This window comes from Antechinus flavipes, chromosome 4, assembly GCF_016432865.1.
Source record: "Antechinus flavipes isolate AdamAnt ecotype Samford, QLD, Australia chromosome 4, AdamAnt_v2, whole genome shotgun sequence".
NCBI lineage: Eukaryota > Metazoa > Chordata > Mammalia > Dasyuromorphia > Dasyuridae > Antechinus > Antechinus flavipes.
In genome coordinates, this window is record NC_067401.1 from 177,615,276 (window position 1) to 177,636,495 (window position 21,220).

The following is a 21,220-nucleotide window of genomic DNA, read 5'->3' on the forward strand; positions in this document are numbered from 1 at the left end:
TTTCATAATATATATATGGATAATTCTTCAACATTAGCCCTTTGAAAACCTTGTATTCCAGTTTTCCCTCCCTTCTTCTACCCCTCTCTAAAGGTCAAATATGGTAGAAATAAATCCAATTATAATTAATTAACTAATTATATGAAATATATTTTATGTATAATATATATTATATAATTAAATCCAATATATGTATACATATTTATACAGTTATCTTGCTGCAGAAGTTTTAAATCAAACCAGAAAAAAAAATGCAAGCAAACAACAACAAAAAGAGTGAAAATGCTATGTTGTGAATCACACTCAGTTCCCACAGTTCTTTCTCTGGGTGTAAATGGCTTTCTTCATCACAAGATCATTGGAACTGGTCTGAATCATCTCATTGTTGTAGAGAGCCACGTCCATCAGAATTGATCATCATATAATCTTGTTGTTGCCATGTACAATGATCTCTTGGTTCTGCTCATTTCACTTAACATCAGTTCAGATTAAACTTTAAAGTGAAACTGATATCTTTACCAAAATAAAAACTAAAAAAAGAACAATACCTAATGTATTTCAGTGCTTTCAGATTGCCATCAGCAAATTAAATCAACAAATTATGTTAGGAATATGAATTAATTAAGTGGACAGTTGGGAGAAAGAAAAATTCTCTTTCTTGTTATGTTCATATAGTAAGGGGAAAAAAAGAAAACAAACAAACTTGGCCTGGATTAGAATGAGAATTTGTCTACTTCAGTGAATCTATAATCTCATCTGTTAGGGCCCTCCATTCAGTGACAAAAATAGCAATTTATCAATCTACTCTTATCCTGTATGACTTGCACAAAAGATCCAGGCTTTGGGTTGGAGGGTTTCCTCTAGATCTCTTCCCATTGCTTAGATAGCAGTGGAGGATGTAGACTCTCCATTTGTATCCCTTCATGATCTGCTACAGAACTAAGAGGACAATTTATACAGTGAAAACATCATAGAGAAAAACATCTTTTAAAGACATTACATTTCCAGTTAATGCAATCATAAACCACAATTCCAGAAGACTAAAGAAAAATTGTGTGACTCACTTCCTTACCAGAGAGGTGAGGAATTTAAAATACTGAATGAGGCACATATTTTTTTGGGTGTGTCCAATGTGCTAATTTGTTTTGCTGAATTATATATATTTTGATTATTTTGGTAATGTCAATGATTATTTTTCATTTGGGGAGGGGACAATAAGAGAAAAAGAGAAATGTTTATAAAAATTTAAGTATGTGTATTTTATTTATACACACACACACACACACTGTCTAACATAGTTTTAATAGATATATATGGAAAATATCTGACTACATAAGTAGTTAACAAAGATGAATCTAATAAGTGGAATGGCCCTTAAAAAGCTCAGAATGAACCAAGATTGTTGTGAATTCCAAAAGCAATAAAAAGAGCTCCTCCCCACTTTTAAATCTCTATTGATTGAAGGAGAGAAGATGATCTAGAAGCAGCAGTAGTACCTAAGATTATGTGTAGTTGATACTGATACCTATTGAAAGGAAGAAAGCAGAATGAATTATTTCATCTGTAAATTTCCTTTACCAACAAGAAAGCATGATATTTTTGGTTTATTTTGTTTTTTTCTTATTAGTTACAAGACTAAGCAGTGGTAGGCAGTGACAGTGTTATTTTAAAAAAAGAGCATCAATAAAATATTTCTAAAGAAAAAAATTGAAAGCAAAAAAAATTTTAATTTATACATAAACTTAGTTCTTTGTTAAGAAAACCTGATAAAATAGGTTATCCCTTAGTTAGTTTTTAAAAAAGAGATTATTGTGTAATATGCCATCTGTCTTCTAAAGTCATGGATGGCCATTTCATCAATCACAGTTTTTTAAGTCCTTCAGAGTTCATTTTCAAACATTTGTTTCTAGTCATTCTAGTTCATTGACTGAACTCATTCATCACCCCTTCCTTTCCTCCCATATTACCAATAGTGAGATGGTTCTAGGACCTAGTCGACCCAAGGACACTGTACACAGCTTAATGACACAAGCCATCCTCACACCTTAGACCCTCCTTCCCTCTTTCCAGTACTAGGAAGACTTCTATTTAAGAATTTGTGTACTATGCCATTTGATGCATAAATATTTAATACTGATCATTATATGTGATACCTTTTACCAAATTTGGTAAGAAGAGATTAATAAAACTGAAAGTAAGAACACCATTGAACTTTAGGGAAAAAAAAAACTAGAAACTAGTTTTTGGGGCAGGGAAGGAGGAATGGTAGAGGAAATAGAATACTTGAATAGCCTTATCTTAGAAAAAGAAATTGAACAAGCCATCAATATCAAACCATGAATTCACATGTAGCCCTGGGAATTTTTTCTTAGAGAGCTCATTCTACTAAACATTTAAAGCAGAGTAGGTCAGTAAATTTCCAGAATTCTCTAGACTTCTTCCACAAATACAATAAATTTACACCTCAGGATGAATATAGACTGGTGAAAAATCAAGAAGAGTTAGGGCAGAACAGGGGTTCTCAAGGTACTAGTCAAGAACATTAGAAGAAAGACCCCAGGTCAGGGATTAACTAGAGTAAAGTGCAAACACCTCTAGACTAGCTCTGCAGAAACAACAAATGGGAACCTTAGGGCTAGTTGGGTTTGGTTGGAGCTCAGCAGGAACCACAGAAATTTTTACCTCCCAGATCGCATGGGAAGTCCATGGTCTGAGTCCAAGAAGATTGAGGGAACCTCAGCTGATTAGGAATGCCAGGCCCAGCTGTGCTGCAGAGATATGATCCTGGACCAGAATGAATCAGAAAACCAAGTGAGTGCAGAACCAAGGGAGCAGGGACATTGTTGGCTGTCCATTTGCAGGAGGGCAGAGTTCTTGGTTTGGCGTTAAAGGATGGGGAGAGACTAAAGTGAAGCTAGAGACACCAGCTCCCACCCCACAATTAGAGGTGCTTATATTAATATTTCTCATTTTTAAAAAATAAACCAGCAAAGAAGAAAGAACCCAACCACAGAAACTTAATATGGCAAGACCAGGGTTCATCTTCAGAGGACAGTGAAGTAAAAAAGCAGATGCTGCAAAGCTTTTGTCAAATTATGACATTCAGTCCTACTTTAAAAAAAAAAAAAAAAAAAAAAAAGAACACTATAAAGCTAGGATTGGGGGAGAAGGAGGAATGGAACTTTCCTTAAAATGATAAGTAGTATCTATCTAAAACTATTAGCCATTGGACGTGGCTCTTTTCAACAATGAGGAAATTCAAGCTAGTTCTAATAGCTTTGTGATGGAGAGACCCATCTGTAGCCAAAAAGAAGACTGTGGGAACTGAAGGTGGATCACCTTTTTTGTTGTTGTTTGTGTGATTTTTTTCTTTCTCTCTTTTTTTCTTTTTGATCTGATTTTTCTTGTGCTGCATGATAATTGTGGATAAAAAAATTGGATATATTTAACATATAGTGAATTACTTGCTGTCTAGGGGAAGGGGGAGAAAAGGAGGTCATAGGATATTTTATCTGTCAGATCTATGGATAAGGGAAGATTTTATGACCAAACAACAGGTAAAGAACATTACAGAATACAAAATAGATAATTTTGATTACATGAAATTAAAAAATCTTGTACAAACAAACCAAATGCAACCAAGGTTGGAAGGAAAGCAGAAAACTGGAAAAGGGAGTAGAGAGGGTTTTATAGCAATTTTTTCTGATAAAGATTTCATATCTCAAAATGAAGTCAAATTTATAAGAATAATATTAGTCTTCTATTGATAAATGGTCAAAGGATTATAACAGGAAGTTTTCAGACAAATTAATCAAAATTATAATTATCACAAATGCTCTAAGTTGTTATTGATTAGAGAAATGAAAAGAAAAACAACTTTTGAGATATCACCACACACCTATCATATTGGAAAATAGAATAGGGTAATAACAAATGTTGGGACAATGTGGGAAAATTGAGACACTGATGACATTGTTGGTAGAGTTGTGAACTGCTCTAACCATGTTAGAAAACAGTTTGGAACTATACCGAAAGGATTATAAAACTGTGCATACTCTTTGACCCAGCAGTGCTACAACTAGGTCTGTTTCCCATAGAGATCAAAGAAAAAGGGGAAAGGACTAATTTATACAGAAATATTTATAGCAGTTTTTTGTTGCTGTTGTTCTTGTTGACTAAGAATTGGAAATTGAGGGGATGCCCATCAAGTAGGGAATGGCTAAACAAGTTGTAATGTATAATTTTGTTGGAATACTTTTGTGCTCGAAGAAATGATGGGCAAAAAACATAAACTGATGGCAATTGAAATGAGCAGAACTAGAGTATTGTATATATACTAATATCAATATTGCAATGATGATTGTGAATAACTTAGGTATTCTCAGCAATACAGTGATCCAAGACAATTCCGAAGAACTTAATGATGAAAAATTCTTGTTTACTTTTTTCTTTTCTTTTTTTTACCTGTGTTTTCTTTTGTAACATGGTTAATATGGAAATAATTTTTCATATATATGTAACTATAGCTGCTTGTAGTCTTAAGGAGGGATTTAGGGAGGGAGGGAGAGAATTTGGAACTCAAAAATTTAAATTACCTTATCTTAGAAAAAGAAATTGAACAAGCTAGCAGTGAGCATAACTTTATGTCTCTGAAGAATTTTTTGATAATTTTATTAAAATAGTTTTCATGTATGTCTTGGCAGGGAGACTTCAGAGTAAGTTATTTCTTTTAATAATAGCTTTTTATTTTCAAAATACATGCAAAGAATGTTAAAAACATTCACCCTTGCAAAACCTCATATTCCAAATTTTTCTCTTTTTCCCTAGACAGCAAGTAATCTATTATAGTTTAAACATATACAATTCTTCTATACATATTTCCACATTTATCTTGCTGCCAAAAAAAATCAGATCAAAAGGGGCGGAAAATTTTAGAAAGAAAAAAAATCAAGCAAACAACAATCAAAAAGGTGAAAATACTCTGTTATGATCCACATTCAGTCTCTGTAGGCCTCTTTGTGCATACAGATGGCTCTCTCTATCATAAGTCTTTTGGAATTGGCCTGAATCACAGTTGAAAAGAGCCAAGTCTGTCATAGTTGATCTTCACATAATCTTGTTATTATTGTGTACAATGCTCTCTTGGTTCTACTCACTTCACTTAGCATCAGTTCATGTAAGTCTCTCCAGACCTTTCTGAAATCATCCTGCTGATCGTTTCTTGTAGAACAATAATACTTCATCACATTCATACACCATAATTTATTTGGCTATTCCCATACTCATGGGTATTCACTTACTTTCCAGTTCCTTGTCTTCAGTTATTTTGAAAAGCAATTTCTTCTTCTCTTTTTTGGCTGGTTTTCTTCCTCAGAAGTCTGCTTTGCTTCTGACTGCTATCTCATTCTCTCCTTTTTTATTCATCATTAAGATTAATTTCTATACTCAGCTGTGGGTATTTGTATGCATTCTTCCTTTTTGAATTAGTTCTTATGAGAGTAGAGTTCAAGAGTTCTTTAATTTCCTCTTCAATCCCGTTTCTCCCTTGTAAAAACTTTTCTTTGCTTGCCTCTTTTATGTAAGATAATCTTCCCTCCTTTCACTTCTTATTTCTCCTCTTGCATCCCTCTTACCATCCCATTCTGCTATTAAAATCATCCCAGTATAATAGACTCACCCCATTTCTTCTGTCTAAGAATGTCTTCTAACTTTACTTATAATAATAATAATAATGTTCTTAGGGATTACATGTATCATATTTTCACTTTGGAGTGAAGCAGTTTAACCTTAAGACTTTTGTAATTTCTTATTCATACTTGCCTTTTTTTTTTGCTTCTTTTGAGTCTCATTTTTGACTATCAGATTTTCTATTCACTTTATCTTTTTATTATGAATGCTTGCATGTCCTCTACTTCATGAAATAGCAATATTTTCCCTTGTAGGATTATGCTCAGTTGTTCTGGATAGGTTATTATTAGTTGCATTTCTAGCTCCTTGGCTTTCTCAAAATAGCATGATTTTGGGTATGGCTCCATGATTACTTCTTTCTTTTTGACTGCTTGCAGTATTTTCTCTTTTACCTGAAGGAATTTTGCTATTATACTTCTGAGAGTTTTCATTTTAGAATTTCTTTTAAGAGATGATTTTCAGGAAGTGGGTTCTTTCTATTTCTTTTGTTCTATTGTCACAAGAAAGCTAAACAGTTTTCCTTTATAATTACTTGAAATGTATTTTCTAGGCTTCCTTTATTGTTGTTGTTGTTGCTCTCAGGTAATCCAATAATTCTTAAATCTCCAGGTCAGTTGTTTTTCCTAGGAGATAGTGCATATTTCTTTTTTTCCCCATTCTTTTGACTTTGTTTTATTGTTTCTTGATAGCTCATGGACATTAGCTTCTACATGATAAATTATGATTTTTAGGGAGCTATTTTCTTTAGTGAGATTTTGTACCTTTTTGACATTTTGTCACTTATGATTTTTGAGGTGTTGTTTTCTTCAGTATTTTTTGAGCCTCTTAACAAACTATTAATTCTTTCTTTTTTTTTTTTCTTTTTGCACTAATTTTTCTCCATTTTTCATCTATGGCTTTCATTTGATAAAATTGTGGGGGTGGGGTGGGGGAAAAGACACTTTTTATCCCTTTCTTTTGCTCTTCTAGAAATTATTATTGGGTTTCTGCCCAAACTATATTTTTCTTTCAGGTTTTTTTTTTAATTTTATTTGATTTAATAATGACTTTATTTTGACAGAATCCATGCCAGGGTAATTTTTTGCAACATTATCCCTTGCACGCGCTTATGTTTCGATTTTTCCCCTTCCTCCCTCCGCCCCCTCCCCAAGATGGCAAGCAGTCCTATCTATGTTAGATATGTGGCAGTATATCCTAGATACAATATAAGTTTGCAGAACTGAACAGTTCTCTTGTTGCACAGGGAGAATTGGATTCAGAAGGTAAAAATAACTCGGGAAGAAAATCAAAAATGCAAATAGTTCATATTCGTTTCCCAGTGTTCTTTCTTTGGGCATAGCTGTTTCTGTCCATCATTTATCCATTGAAATTCAGGTCTCTTTGTCAAAGAAATCCACTTCCATCAAAATACATCCTCATACAATATCGTTGTCGAACTGTATAATGATCTCCTGGTTCTGCTCATTTCACTTAGCATCAGTTCATGTAGCTCTCTCCATGCCACTCTGTATTCATCCTGCTGGTCATTCCTTACAGAGCAATAATATTCCATAATATTCATATACCACAATTTACCCAGCCATTCTCCAATTGATAGGCATCCATTCATTTTCCAGTTTCTAGCCACTACAAACAGGGTTGCCACAAACATTTTGGCACATACAGGTCCCTTTCCCTTTTTTAGTATCTCTTTGGGGTATAAGCCCAATAGAAACACTGCTGGATCAAAGGGTATGCACATTTTGATAACTTTTTGGGCATAATTCCAGATTGCTCTCCAGAATGGTTGGGTTCGTTTACAACTCCACCAACAATGCACCAGTGTCCCAGTTTTCCCGCATTCCCTCCAACATTTATCATTATTTTTTCCTGTCATCTTAGCCAATCTGACAGATGTATAGTGGTATCTCAGAGTTGTCTTAATTTGCATTTCTCTGATCAATAGTGATTTGGAACACTCTTTCATATGAGTGGTAATAGTTTCAGTTTCATCATCTGAAAATTGTCTGTTCGTATCCTTTGACCATTTATCAACTGGAGAATGCCTTGGTTTCTTACAAATTAGGGTCAGTTCTCTATATATTTTGAAAATGAGGCCTTTATCAGAACCTTTAACTGTAAAGATGTTTTCCCAGTTTGTTGCTTCCCTTCTAATCTTATTTGCATCCATTCTGTTTGTACAAAGACTTTTTAATTTGATATAATCAAAATTTTCTATTTTATGATCAGTAATGGTCTCTAGTTCATCTTTGGTCACAAATTTCTTTCTCCTCCACAAGTCTGAGAGATAATCTATCCTATGTTCCTCTAATTTATTTATAATCTCGTTCTTTATGCCTAGGTCATGGACCCATTTTGATCTTATCTTGGTATATGGTGTTAAGTGTGGGTCCTTGCCTAATTTCTGCCATACTAATTCCCAGTTATCCCAGCATTTTTTATCAAATAATGAATTCTTATCCCAAAAGTTAGACTCTTTGGGTTTGTCAAACCCTAGATTGCTATAGTTGACTATTCTGTCTTGTGAACCTAACCTTTTCCACTGATCAATTAATCTATTTCTTAGCCAATACCAAATGGTTTTGGTGACTGCTGCTTTATAATATAATTTTAGATCAGGTACAGCTAGACCACTTCATTTGATTTTTTTTTCATTAATTCCCTTGAGATTCTCGACTTTTTATTGTTCCATATGAATTTTGTTGTTATTTTTTCTAGATCATTAAAATATTTTCTTGGAAGTCTGATTGGTATAGCACTAAATAAATAGATTAGTTTAGGGAGTATCGTCATCTTTATTATATTCGCTCGGCCGATCCAAGAGCACTTAATATTTTTCCAATTATTTAAGTCTGACTTTATTTGTGTGGAAACTTTTTTGTAATTTTGCTCAAATAATTCCTAACTTTCCTTTGGTAGGTAGATTCCCAAATATTTTATGCTATCAACAGTTATTTTGAATGGAATTTCTCTTTGTATCTCTTGCTCTTGGATTTTGTTGGTGGTGTATAAAAATGTTGAGGATTTATGGGGATTTATTTTGTATCCTGCTACTTTGCTAAAATTATGAATTATTTCTAATAGCTTTTTAGTAGAATCTCTGGGGTTCTCTAGGTATACCATCATATCATCTGCAAAGAGTGATAGTTTGGTTTCCTCATTGCCTACTCTAATTTCTTTAATCTCTTTCTCGACTCTTATTGCACAGGCTAGTGTTTCTTTTTTTTTTTTTTAATTTTTATTTAATAATTACTTTATATTGACACTTGTTTCTGTTCCGATTTTTTTTCCCTCCCTCCCTCCACGCCCTCCCCTAGATGGCAAGCAGTCTTTTATATGTTGGATATGTTGTAGTATATCCTAGATACAATATATGTTTGCAGAACCGAACAGTTCTCTTGTTGCATAGGGAGAATTGGATTCAGAAGGTATAAATAACCCGGGAAGAAAAACAAAAATGCAGATAGTTCACATTCGTTTCCCAGTGTTCTTTCTTTGGGTGTAGCTGCTTTTGTCCGTCATTTATCAATTGAAACTCAGGTCTCTTTGTCAAAGAAATCCACTTCCATCAAAATATGTCCTCATACAATATCGTTGTCGAAGTGTATAATGATCTCCTGGTTCTGCTCATTTCACTTAGCATCAGTTCATGTAAGTCTCGCCAGTCCTCTCTGTATTCATCCTGCTGGTCATTTCTTACAGAACAAGAATATTCCATAACATTCATATACCACAATTTACCCAGCCATTCTCCAATTGATGGGCATCCATTCAGTTTCCAGTTTCTAGCCACTACAAACAGGGCTGCTACAAACATTTTGGCACGTACAGGTCCCTTTCCCTTCTTTAGTATTTCTTTGGGATATAAGCCCAGTAGAAACACTGCTGGATCAAAGGGTATGCACAATTTGATAATTTTTTGGGCATAATTCCAGATTGCTCTCCAGAATGGTTGGATTTGTTCACAACTCCACCAACAATGCATTAGTGTCCCAGTTTTCCCGCATCCCCTCCAACATTCATCATTGTTTTTTCCTGTCATCTTAGCCAATCTGACAGGTGTGTAGTGGTATCTCAGAGTTGTCTTAATTTGCATTTCTCTGATCAATAATGATTTGGAACACTCTTTCATATGAGTGGTAATAGTTTCAATTTCATCCTCTGAAAATTGTCTGTTCATATCCTTTGACCATTTATCAATTGGAGAATGGCTTGATTTCTTATAAATTTGAGTCAGTTCTCTATATATTTTGGAAATGAGGCCTTTATCAGAACCTTTAACTGTGAAGATGTTTTCCCAGTTTGTTGCTTCCCTTCTAATCTTGTTTGCATTAGTTTTGTTTGTACAAAGGCTTTTTAATTTGATGTAATCAAAATTTTCTATTTTGTGATCAGTAATGGTCTCTAGTTCATCTTTGGTCACAAATTTCTTTCTCCTCCACAAGTCTGAGAGATAAACTATTCTATGTTCCTCTAATTTATTTATAATCTCGTTCTTTATGCCTAGGTCATGGACCCATTTTGATCTTATCTTGGTATATGGTGTTAAGTGTGGGTCCATGCCTAATTTCTGCCATACTAATTTCCAATTATCCCAGCAGTTTTTATCAAATAATGAATTCTTTTCCCAGAAGTTAGGGGCTTTGGATTTGTCAAACACTAGATTGCTATAGTTGACTATTCTGTCTTGTGACCCTAACCTTTTCCACTGATCAACTAATCTATTTCTTAGCCAATACCAAATGGTTTTGGTGACTGCTGCTTTATAATATAATTTTAGATCAGGTACAGCTAGACCACTTCATTTGATTTTTTTTTTCATTAATTCCCTTGAGATTCTCGACTTTTTATTGTTCCATATGAATTTTGTTGTTATTTTTTCTAGATCATTAAAATATTTTCTTGGAAGTCTGATTGGTATAGCACTAAATAAATAGATTAGTTTAGGGAGTATCGTCATCTTTATTATATTCGCTCGGCCGATCCAAGAGCACTTAATATTTTTCCAATTATTTAAGTCTGACTTTATTTGTGTGGAGACTTTTTTTATAATTTTGCTCATATAATTCCTGACTTTCCTTTGGTAGGTAGATTCCCAAATATTTTATGGTATCAACAGTTATTCTGAATGGAATTTCTCTTTGTATCTCTTGCTATTGGGTTTTGTTGGTGGTGTATAAAAATGCTGAGGATTTATGGGGATTTATTTTGTAGCCAGCTACTTTGCTAAAATTATGAATTATTTCCAATAGCTTTTTAGTAGAATCTCTGGGGTTCTCTAGGTGTACCATCATATCATCTGCAAAGAGTGATAGTTTGGTTTCCTCATTGCCTACTCTAATTCCTTTAATATCTTTCTCGACTCTTATTGCCGAGGCTAGTATTTCTAATACAATATTGAATAATAATGGTGATAGTGGGCAACTTTGCTTCACTCCAGATCTTAGTGAGAAAGGTTCCAGTTTTTCCCCATTGCATATGATGCTTACTGAAGGTTTTAAATATATGCTCCTGACTATTTTAAGGAAAAGTCCTTTTATTCCTATGCTCTCAAGTGTTTTTATTAGGAATGGCTGTTGGATTTTATCAAATGCTTTTTCTGCATCTATTGAGATGATCCTATGGTTTTTGTTTGTTTGGTTCTTGATATAGTCAATTATGCTAATAGTTTTCCTAATATTGAACCAGCCCTGCATTCCTGGTATAAATCCTACTTGGTCATAGTGTATTATCCTGGGGATGATTTTCTGTAATCTTTTTGCTAATATTTTATTTAAGATTTTAGCATCAATATTCATTAGGGAGATTGGTCTATAATTTTCTTTCTCTGTTTTCAGCCTACCTGGTTTAGGTATCAGTACCATGTCTGTGTCATAAAAGGAGTTTGGTAGGACTCCTTCATCCCTATTTTTTCAAATAGTTTATTTAGCATTGGAGTTAATTGATCTTTAAATGTTTGATAGAGTTCGGGTGTAAATCCATCTGGTCCTGGGGATTTTTTCTTAGGGAGTTGATTGATAGTTTGTTCTATTTTTTTTTCTGAGATGGGAGTGTTTAGGATATTTACTTCTTCCTCTGTTAGTTTAGGCAAGCTATATTTTTGGAGGTATTCTTCTATTTCATTTAAGTTGTCGAATTTATTGGCGTAAAGTTGGGCAAAGTAACTCCTAATTATTGCTCTAATTTCCTCTTCGTTAGTGGTGAGTTCTCCCTTTTCATTTTTAAGACTAACTATTTGATTTTTCTCTTTCCTTTTTTTAATCAGATTTACTAAGGGTTTGTCTATTTTGTTGGTTTTTTCATAGAACCAACTCTTAGTTTTATTAATTAATTCAATAGTTTTTTTAACTTTCAATTTTATTGATCTCTCCTTTTATTTTTAGAATTTCAAGTTTAGTGTTTGACTGGGGGTTTTTAATTTGTTCCTTTTCTAGCATTCTTATTTGCAAGCCCAATTCATTGACCTTCTCTTTCTCTATTTTATACAAATAGGCCTCTAGAGATATGAGATTTCCCCTTATTACCACTTTGGCTACATCCCATACATTTTGGTATGATGTCTCATTATTATCGTTTTCTTGGTGACGTTATTAATTATGTCTATAATTTGCTGTTTCACCCAATCATTCTTTAGTATGAGATTATTTAGTTTCCAATTATTTTTTGGTCTACTTTCCCCTGGCTTTTTGTTGAATGTAATTTTCATTGCATCGTGGTCTGAAAAGGATGCATTTACTATTTCTGCCTTACTGCATTTGAGTTTGAGGTTTTTAATGTCCTAATATATGGTCAATTTTTATATAAGTTCCATGAATTGCTGAAAAGAAGGTGTATTCCTTTCTGTCCCCATTACATTTTCTCCAGAGATCTATCATATCTAATTTTTCTAGTATTCTATTTATCTCTTTGACTTCTTTCTTATTTATTTTGTGGTTTGATTTATCTAATTCTGAGAGTGCAAGGTTGAGATCTTCCACTATTATAGTTTTGCTGTCTATTTCTTCTTGCAGCTCTCTTAATTTCTCTTTTAAGAATTTAGATGCTACACCACTTGGTGCATATATGTTTAATATAGATACTGCTTCATTTTTCATTCTACCCTTTAGCAAGATATAGTGCCCTGCCTTATCTCTTTTGATTAGATCAATTTTTGCTTTAGTTTGATCTGAGATCAGGATGGCTACCCCTGCTTTTTTGACTTCACCTGAAGCATAGTAGATTTTGCTCCAACCTTTTACTGTAAACAACGTATTGTAGGATTCTGGCTTTTAATCCATTCTGCTAACAGCTTCCTCTCTATGGAGGAGTTTACCCCGTTCACATTTATGGTTAAAATGACCAATTCTGTATTACTTGCCATCTTGTTAACCCCGGTTTATGCTTTTCTCCCTTCTTACCCCCTTACCCCCCTTCCCAGTATTAAGCTTGTGAGCACCACTTACTTCTCACAGCCCTCCCTTTTTAGTATCCCTCCCCCCCCTTAGAGTTCCTCCCTCTATCTTACCCCTTTCCCTCCTAGTTACCATATTCCCTTCCACTTAGCTTATTCCTTCCCTTTTCACTTTTCCCTTCTCACTTTTCAATGAGATGGGAGAAGTTTCACCATAGATTGAATATGTCTAAAATTTTTCTCTTAAAGCCAATTCTGAAAGCAGTAAAATACTCACTATATTCATCCCCCTCCATTCTTTCTCTCAGATATAATAGGTTTCCTTTGCCTCTTCATGAGATGTAGTACTCCCACTTTCCCCTTTTTCTGGTACAATGTCCTTTCCACATCTAGTTTCTAGAACAAAGTATACATGTATTCTTTATACCTTTTTATAGCCGATATATAGTTCCCAAGATTAATCTTTACCTTTTTAGATTTCTCTTGAGTTCTTATTTGTAGATCAAACTTTTTGTTAAGTTCTGGCTTTTTCATCAAAAATAGGTGAAATTCGCTTACTTCGTTGAATGACTATCTTCTTCCCTGGAAAAAGATGCTCATTCTAGCTGGGTAAGTTATTTTTGGTTGCATACCAAGTTCCTTAGCCTTTTGGAATATCATATTCCAGCCCTTCGATCCTTTAATGTGGATGCTGCTAGATCTTGGGTGATTCTTATTGTGGCTCCTCGATACTTGAATTGGGTTTTTCTAGCCGCTTGCAGTATTTTTCATTCGTCTGAGGGTTCTGGCATTTGGCCACTATATTTCTTGGTGTTTTGATTTTAGGATCCCTTTCAGTGGGTGAGCGATGAATTCTTTCAATGTCTATTTTATCCTCTGTTCCTATGACTTCTGGGCAGTTCTCTTTGATAATTTCCTGGAAAATAGTGTCCAGGCTCTTTTTTTCATCATGCTTTTCTGAGAGTCTGATGATTCTCAGATTGTCTCTCCTGGATCTGTTTTCCAGGTCTGTTGTCTTCCCCAGAAGGTATTTCACATTCTTTTCCATTGTTTGATTTTTTTGGATTTGCTTGACTGATTCTTCTTGTCTCCTCGAGTCATTCAATTCCATTTGTTCGACCCTGATTTTCAGTGAAGTATTTTCTTCACTCACTTTTTAAAGATTTTTTTCTAATTGTCCAATTGATTCTTTTGTTCTATGGAATTTTTTTCCATTTCACCAATTTTGTTTTTTAGAGAGCTGTTTTCTGTTTCCAGTTCACTAATCCTATTTTTCAAGGATTTGATTTCTTTATCCACTCTCTCTTTAAATGAGTGGGATGACTTCTCCAGACTCTTTTGCCAAGCCTCCCTCTCTTTTTCCCATTTTTCTTCTAGCTCTCTTGTGAGAGTCTTTTTAATTTCCTCTATGAGATTCATCTGTGCTGAGGAACAGATGATCTCCTCTTTTGGGGATTCACCTGGAGACTGTCTGTTTTTAGTCTCCTCAGGATTTAGAGTCTGCTCTCTTTCTGTATAGAAGCTGTCAAGAGTTAAAGTCCTCTTCAGTTTCTTGCTCATTCTGTCTAATAATCAAAGACAAACTAGCAAAGAAACAGAAGAAGAAACCCTTGAATGGAGGCTGCTTTCTTTGGGAGAGGGGCTGGGTGGTGTTACCGAGCTTCCTCTACAGACTGCGGTGGGCAGCAGTGAGGCATTAGCCCGACTGTGCTGCCCCTGTGCTCTAAGACTCCAAGAGCGTGCTGAGACACTGTGGGGGAGGGGTGGCCAGGTCCAGAGAGACTCAAGCTGTTTGGGGTTGTATTCTTCACCCCCGGTGTTTTTAGCTTCTCTGCTGGGCTGCTGGCTTGTGCCGGAGCAAAGTATCCAATCCTGTAGCAAAGCTCTCCCCGCAGAGACTGCTGCGATCACGCCCCACCCCCTCTCCACTCTGCTCGGCTCTGAGCTGCCTTCCCTGGTCTCGCTGCCGCTGCCTGTCTGCCCACAGCCTGCTTCTGATCTAAACCCGTCCCTGCCCTCGATCAAAAACAGACCTTTCCTGAAGAGTCTCAAGGATGGCTTCTCTTGGTAACTAATTGTAGGTTTTTTTTCAGTCGAGCATTAATTCAGAGGCTTGTAATGAAATGGATAATGAGAGAAAAATGTGGAGGTTACACAGCTGTGTGCCTCTTCTCCACCATCTTGGCCAGAAGTCCTTCTTTGAGATTTTACTTGTAGGTGTTTTCAACTTCAAGTTTGTGTCTGATAATTCCTTATCATCATAGTAACTTTTTATGATCGAGTTCTTTTTTCATTTAACTCTTCTTTCCAGCCTTTTTTTTTTTTTTTTTTTTTTTGACTTTGGACTTCATTTTGACTTGGGTATTGATCATCTCTGAGGATTAGGGGGAATATTTGGCATAAGCTTCTGTCTTTTATGAGTTTCTATTGCTATTACAACTCAGTGGATACCGCTAAGTTTTAATGCTTCCAAAGTAGTGTGAAACAGAGGTTTTTATCACTGTCCTATTGGTCTGTACATGTAAGTGCTCTCATTGTTACCTGCAACTCTTTCTTCTCCAGAACTTCAGCACAAAACAGAATAATGGACAATAGAATTGCCAAATGGTTCCAAATACTACTCCCAGTGCTAGCACAAAGATCCCATTGGATCTCTTTCTGGCTAAATACTCAGTCCCCTTACCATTCCAAGACAGTAGGCTGTTCCCACTGCTGCTACTTCACAGCTAATACTGCTTATGTCATACCATAGTTCCTCTATCCCAGTTGTCCACAAATCACAAATTTTCCTGACCTAGACAAATGATTCAGTGTGACTTACTGTTGCTTTTCCAATCTAGAATTTGGTATAACATGTTTTCTTTTAAGTTGTTGTAGAGGTATATTGAGAGAACTCCGCAAAAATTCTGAATTCATTTTACCATTTTTGCTCTACCCTCAAGGTGGCTATTTCCTATAGTATGTAAGAGATCAAACTAATGTCTTGTGTGGAAGAAGGATTAAGTTTAACTTGAAGGATAGATTATTAATTTTTTATAAAATTTTAGTTTCTAAGCAATATGACTAACAATTTAATATTTCATTCTTTACTCTTTTACAGTCCTCTGTTAGCTGTATCTTTTGCTACATGCTGTGCTGTTCCAGGAATTGCACTCCTGACTTGGGGAGTAAATCCACTCACAGGAATTCTAGGTGCTTTTAACATTTTCCTGTACACATGCTGCTATACACCTATGAAAAGGATTAGTATTGCCAACACATGGGTGGGAGCTTTTGTTGGAGCCATCCCACCAATCATGGGATGGACAGCAGCTACTGGTAGCCTTGATGCTGGTGAGTAAATTGTAAGAAAATTTTCTTCCTCTCAATGGACAATTGAAACAGATGCCATAGTTTTTTGGGTTTTTTTTTTTTTTTCTGTTCTGATATTAGTAAACACTAATGAAATAGAAATTTTTCCCCAGTGTTAGGGAAATTGATATTGTGTTCTTCCATATTCATTACCATAGTATTAACAGATGTTCTGCTGATACAATTTAAATTATTGAAAATCTGGAATCATGAAGAAATTCCATGTTTTCTGGCTCCCTCCTAAAATCTGTAAGAGCAAATATAACACCTTTCCATTCTAGAGGAATACAAGAAGAAAGGGAAAGTGAGAAAGAGTACAGTATCTGTACACTGATTACAATATAACAAAAACAAAAGAATGTTAATACAGTTGCTTTGTTGAATTGGTGATCAGAACCTTTCTCTTTTTAAGAGAAAGCTAGGTAGTGCACTGGATAGAGCACCAGCCCTAAAGTCAAGAGGACTTGAATTCAAATCTGGTTTCAGACACTTAACACTCCTAGCTGTTTGACCTTGAGCAAGTCACTTAATCCCAATTGCCTCAGCAAAAAAAAGAAAGAGAAGTTAGTGAGTACCCATCCATCATTTAACATTACATAGTGGTTTTACTTTATTAACAGGTCATCTAATTATCTCTTTGTAGTATACCAGGAAGTTCATTTTCTTCTACACAGATAAAAGAGGGTTTTTTGATGTTGTTGTTAGCAACTGTTATTATTTTACTATTTCTATTTAAAGTGTTGAATCTGGTCACCTAAAACACGAGACATTTAGGAGATTTTGGTCTGCTGGAGTTAAAAATTTGCAAATCAAACATACAATTTTCAGGAAATATTTATAATTCAATTACAAAGTGGTTGCCATGTATAACAAAAACTCAGAAGAGAAGGGACTATTAGACAACAGTATTGCAAAGTATTTCACAATATTTGCATAATCTGTGATACATATAAATATGTGTTTTTCACACAAAAAATCAAAGAACAGCTTATTATTTTCTCTCTCTCTACTCAACATATTTTTGAAGCTTTTTGTAAAATCATTTGCAACAAGAAAAAGGACTGGTCCACCTTGAATAATCATAATATCATAGATTTATACCTGAGAAGAATCTTCAAAAGTCCCTCATCTCCCCTTTTTTATTTTACAGATGAGGAAACTGAGATCCAGGGAATTTAAGTGACTTGCCCAGGGTCACTTAGGTTCTAAGAATCAGAGAGATTATTTATTTCTATCTTCAGTTTTTCTCCCTCAGATGACAGCTGATGTCTTTGTTGAACAATGGTTTCACTTGTCCACATATTATTACATGTGTTTTTATATGAACTCCTTGTGAATTTTTCCTTATTGCCTTATCTAAAAGTATTCACTCCTTTCTTTAATTTTTCTTAGACACATCGACTGACCCTCTCTTGAGTACCCTTCACATTCTTCCTTAGAGGAGTGTGTCATTATATGTGTATGTATGTGTGGACCACAAAGTGAAAAGACTAACAAAAATGGTATCTGATCTATTACTATTAGCACATTTATTTGTTGTTTCTTTGGTTTTTTTCCTATTATTTTTCAAAACACTGTTTCTTAATCTTTTCCTTTAAATGCTTAAATGCTATTTCTTTTGGTATGTGTGTGTTTATAAGTTTAAATATTAGGGGTTACTATTTTTACTATGTATCTTAAATGTAATTTCTATTTTATTTCTTACATTCCTTTTGTTAGTTACTGTTTTTAAATAATGTTTAATATTTCTACCTTTTTATGTTTTTATTTCTTTGTATCCAAACATATAGATTTTTGATTTAGTATAATGCTGAGAAATATAGATATTTCTTTAAAAATGAAATTTTTTGATCAACTTGTCCAGCTTGTTTATGTTTTATTAGTTTTTTTCTTATGTTTTTGTTTTGTTAGCTCTGAAAAAGGCACATTACAGCCTCCTGCACTTACTCTATAATTATCTTTTTTTCAATTCAGTTAGATTTTTACATTTTACTGAATAGCCAGGTTTTTTTTTTTAGTAGTTTCAACTTTATGATATATATTACTTAATTTTCACTCTTATTTCCTTTACTTTTTGAAACATCACATTCTAGTCTCTTTTTTGATTTCTCCTAGAGGAAGTTACTTTCTAGCTATTTAAATTTATTTTTCTAGACAGTTGATTCATTCACTCAGCTGCCTACTATATATACTGGTTATTTGATAGAAATTCTGAAGCTTAAAATTTGCAATTTTTCTCTATTTTATTTTAGCATTTGTTGCTAATATGGCTAGGCAATATTATGTATTATTGCCTACAACATACTATTTGGTCTTTTAATTCATCATGTTTTACTTGGACATCTATGGTCCTTTGCTGTCTCAAAAACCAACAATGCTCTCACATGGTGAAGGTGAGATGGAGTTGAGGCAGGGGTTCTATGAGATCCTCATCATGTGAAAACTTCAGAAAAAGATAGCCACAACTTGGCTTACCCATCTTCTCCTTAATTTCTTCCCCACCCCCATTCAATCTGGCTTTACACTACTGGATCTCTTCTCTTTCTTACTTCATTATCACTTTTATCTCTTTCTTCAACTCTTCTAACAATTCCTCTTGGGCTTGTATCCAATTTGCATATTTTTTCTTCAAGACTTTACTTGTAGTTGTTTTTACATTTGTCTTTTTCTGAGTTTATGTTAAAGTTGAACTCTGCTAAATTTGGGGTATAGGGTGAGTTGGGAGGGAGGCCAAACTTCAGTTTTTTTTGAACTGCTGTTTCCACAGTAGGTTTTCAGTGCTTTCAAAATGGTATTTCTCAATGAGAGGTATAATCATCATTCTCCTGAACTGTGCTTTGGTCTTTACCCAAGAAGAGTCCCATTTCCCTTGCAACTGCATATATTCCTCTCTTCCTTGGAACCACAATCCAAAACAACTGGATATTGGCAATGCTGTTGCTAAACAGTGACCAATCTTATGTCCAATGACAGTATAAGGATACCCTGTAACTTTCTAACCAGTTATTGAATCCCCTTACATTTCTGGGCTACTCCCAAATCTGCTCTGCTGCTGTTATAGCTGCTTTCAGTGTCTAGAGCTGATGATATTGTCCTGTGTGTTCTGGGCCAGTTCTTACCTAAGTATCACAGACCAATGTCTGTCGTAGGCAGGAAAAATATCTCACTTTGATCTCTTGTTGGTTATTCCCCCAGAATTTGATTTGAGGTATTATTTTATTTTAAACATTGTTATTTAAAATTTTGAGTTCCAGCAAAATTATCTATGATTTTCAATCAGAAAAAAAACAGACATGCAACAGACTTGCAGATTTTCAGGATTTTCTATCAACCAAACCCAAAACTAAAAGAAAATTTAACCTATACTTAAAATTTAACAATTGTAAGGAATTCAACATGGACGAACTGTTTAAACATGGACAAAATGTTTATTTTTTTTTAATATGGGAAATGTATATTTTATGTTTAAGATTTTATATTAACAATAGGGTAAACTCAAAAAAAAATTGGCAGATAAAGGTAAAAATAGTAAGTTATGCAAATAAGGCTGCAGAGGAAGCATAAGAGGGAAGAGGAGGTCTCATAGTACATACATGAACTGTACATGCAGGTAGTGGTATAACAAACAAACAACATGGTGTTGTAAAAGATTTCCAGAAGTCCTAGAAGGAGTGTATGTAAACAACAGTCACACATATGCCTTCTTCAGCAGCCCAGAGATAGTCCAAAACCAATCTGTTGTCCATTGCTTCACGTGATAGGGAATCCAATGATCCCTGCAAGTTTTTGAATTCCTGCAACAGTCTTTTTATATGTTAGGGAATCCAATTATTCCTGCAGATTTCGAAGTCCTATAACAGTCTAATCATTTCTCAGAAAATCCAATGATTCCTGAGGGTTTTCAAGTCCTACAACAATCTTATCGTGTCTCCAGAGAATCCAGTGATTCCTGAGGGTTTTCAAGTCCTACAACAATCTTATCATGTCTCAAAGAATCCAGTGATTTTTGAAGGTTTTGAAGTCCTACAATTTTTTTTTTTTTCTGGAGCAGTTTCTTTCTTTTTTTTTTTTTTTTTTAATTTTTATTTAATAATTACTTTATATTGACACTCGTTTCTGTTCCGATTTTTTTTTTCCCTCCCTCCTTCCACCCCCTCCCCTAGATGGCAAGCAGTCCTTTATATGTTGGATATGTTGCAGTATATCCTAGATACAATATATGTTTGCAGAACCGAACAGTTCTCTTGTTGCATAGGGAGAATTGGATTCAGAAGGTATAAATAACCCGGGAAGAAAAACAAAAATGCAGATAGTTCACATTCGTTTCCCAGTGTTCTTTCTTTGGGTGTAGCTGCTTTTGTCCGTCATTTATCAATTGAAACTCAGGTCTCTTTGTCAAAGAAATCCACTTCCATCAAAATATGTCCTCATACAATATCGTTGTCGAAGTGTATAATGATCTCCTGGTTCTGCTCATTTCACTTAGCATCAGTTCATGTAAGTCTCGCCAGTCCTCTCTGTATTCATCCTGCTGGTCATTTCTTACAGAACAAGAATATTCCATAACATTCATATACCACAATTTACCCAGCCATTCTCCAATTGATGGGCATCCATTCAGTTTCCAGTTTCTAGCCCTTACAAACAGGGCGAAGTCCTACAATTTTTGATGTCCATGAGTCAAACGCCATATCTGCCATGCTCTTTTAGTGGTGGGCACAATCAGCAACAGAAGCACCCAATGTTTGTTGGGTCTTCTCCTTCGTTTCAAAGGTCTACTCCGTCTCTCTC

At 34.7% G+C, this 21,220-nt stretch overlaps 1 protein-coding gene across 1 annotated transcript in view; it reads left to right on the top strand.

Moving 5' to 3' along the window:
* The window catches only part of LOC127560755 (protoheme IX farnesyltransferase, mitochondrial), a 92,107-nt gene that overhangs the window by 59,778 nt on the left and 11,109 nt on the right, over positions 1 to 21,220 (top strand). The window contains exon 6 of the mRNA XM_051995599.1: positions 16,179 to 16,411. Within this exon, the coding sequence (XP_051851559.1) occupies positions 16,179 to 16,411 (233 nt within the window). The remainder of the gene's footprint in view (positions 1 to 16,178; positions 16,412 to 21,220) is intronic.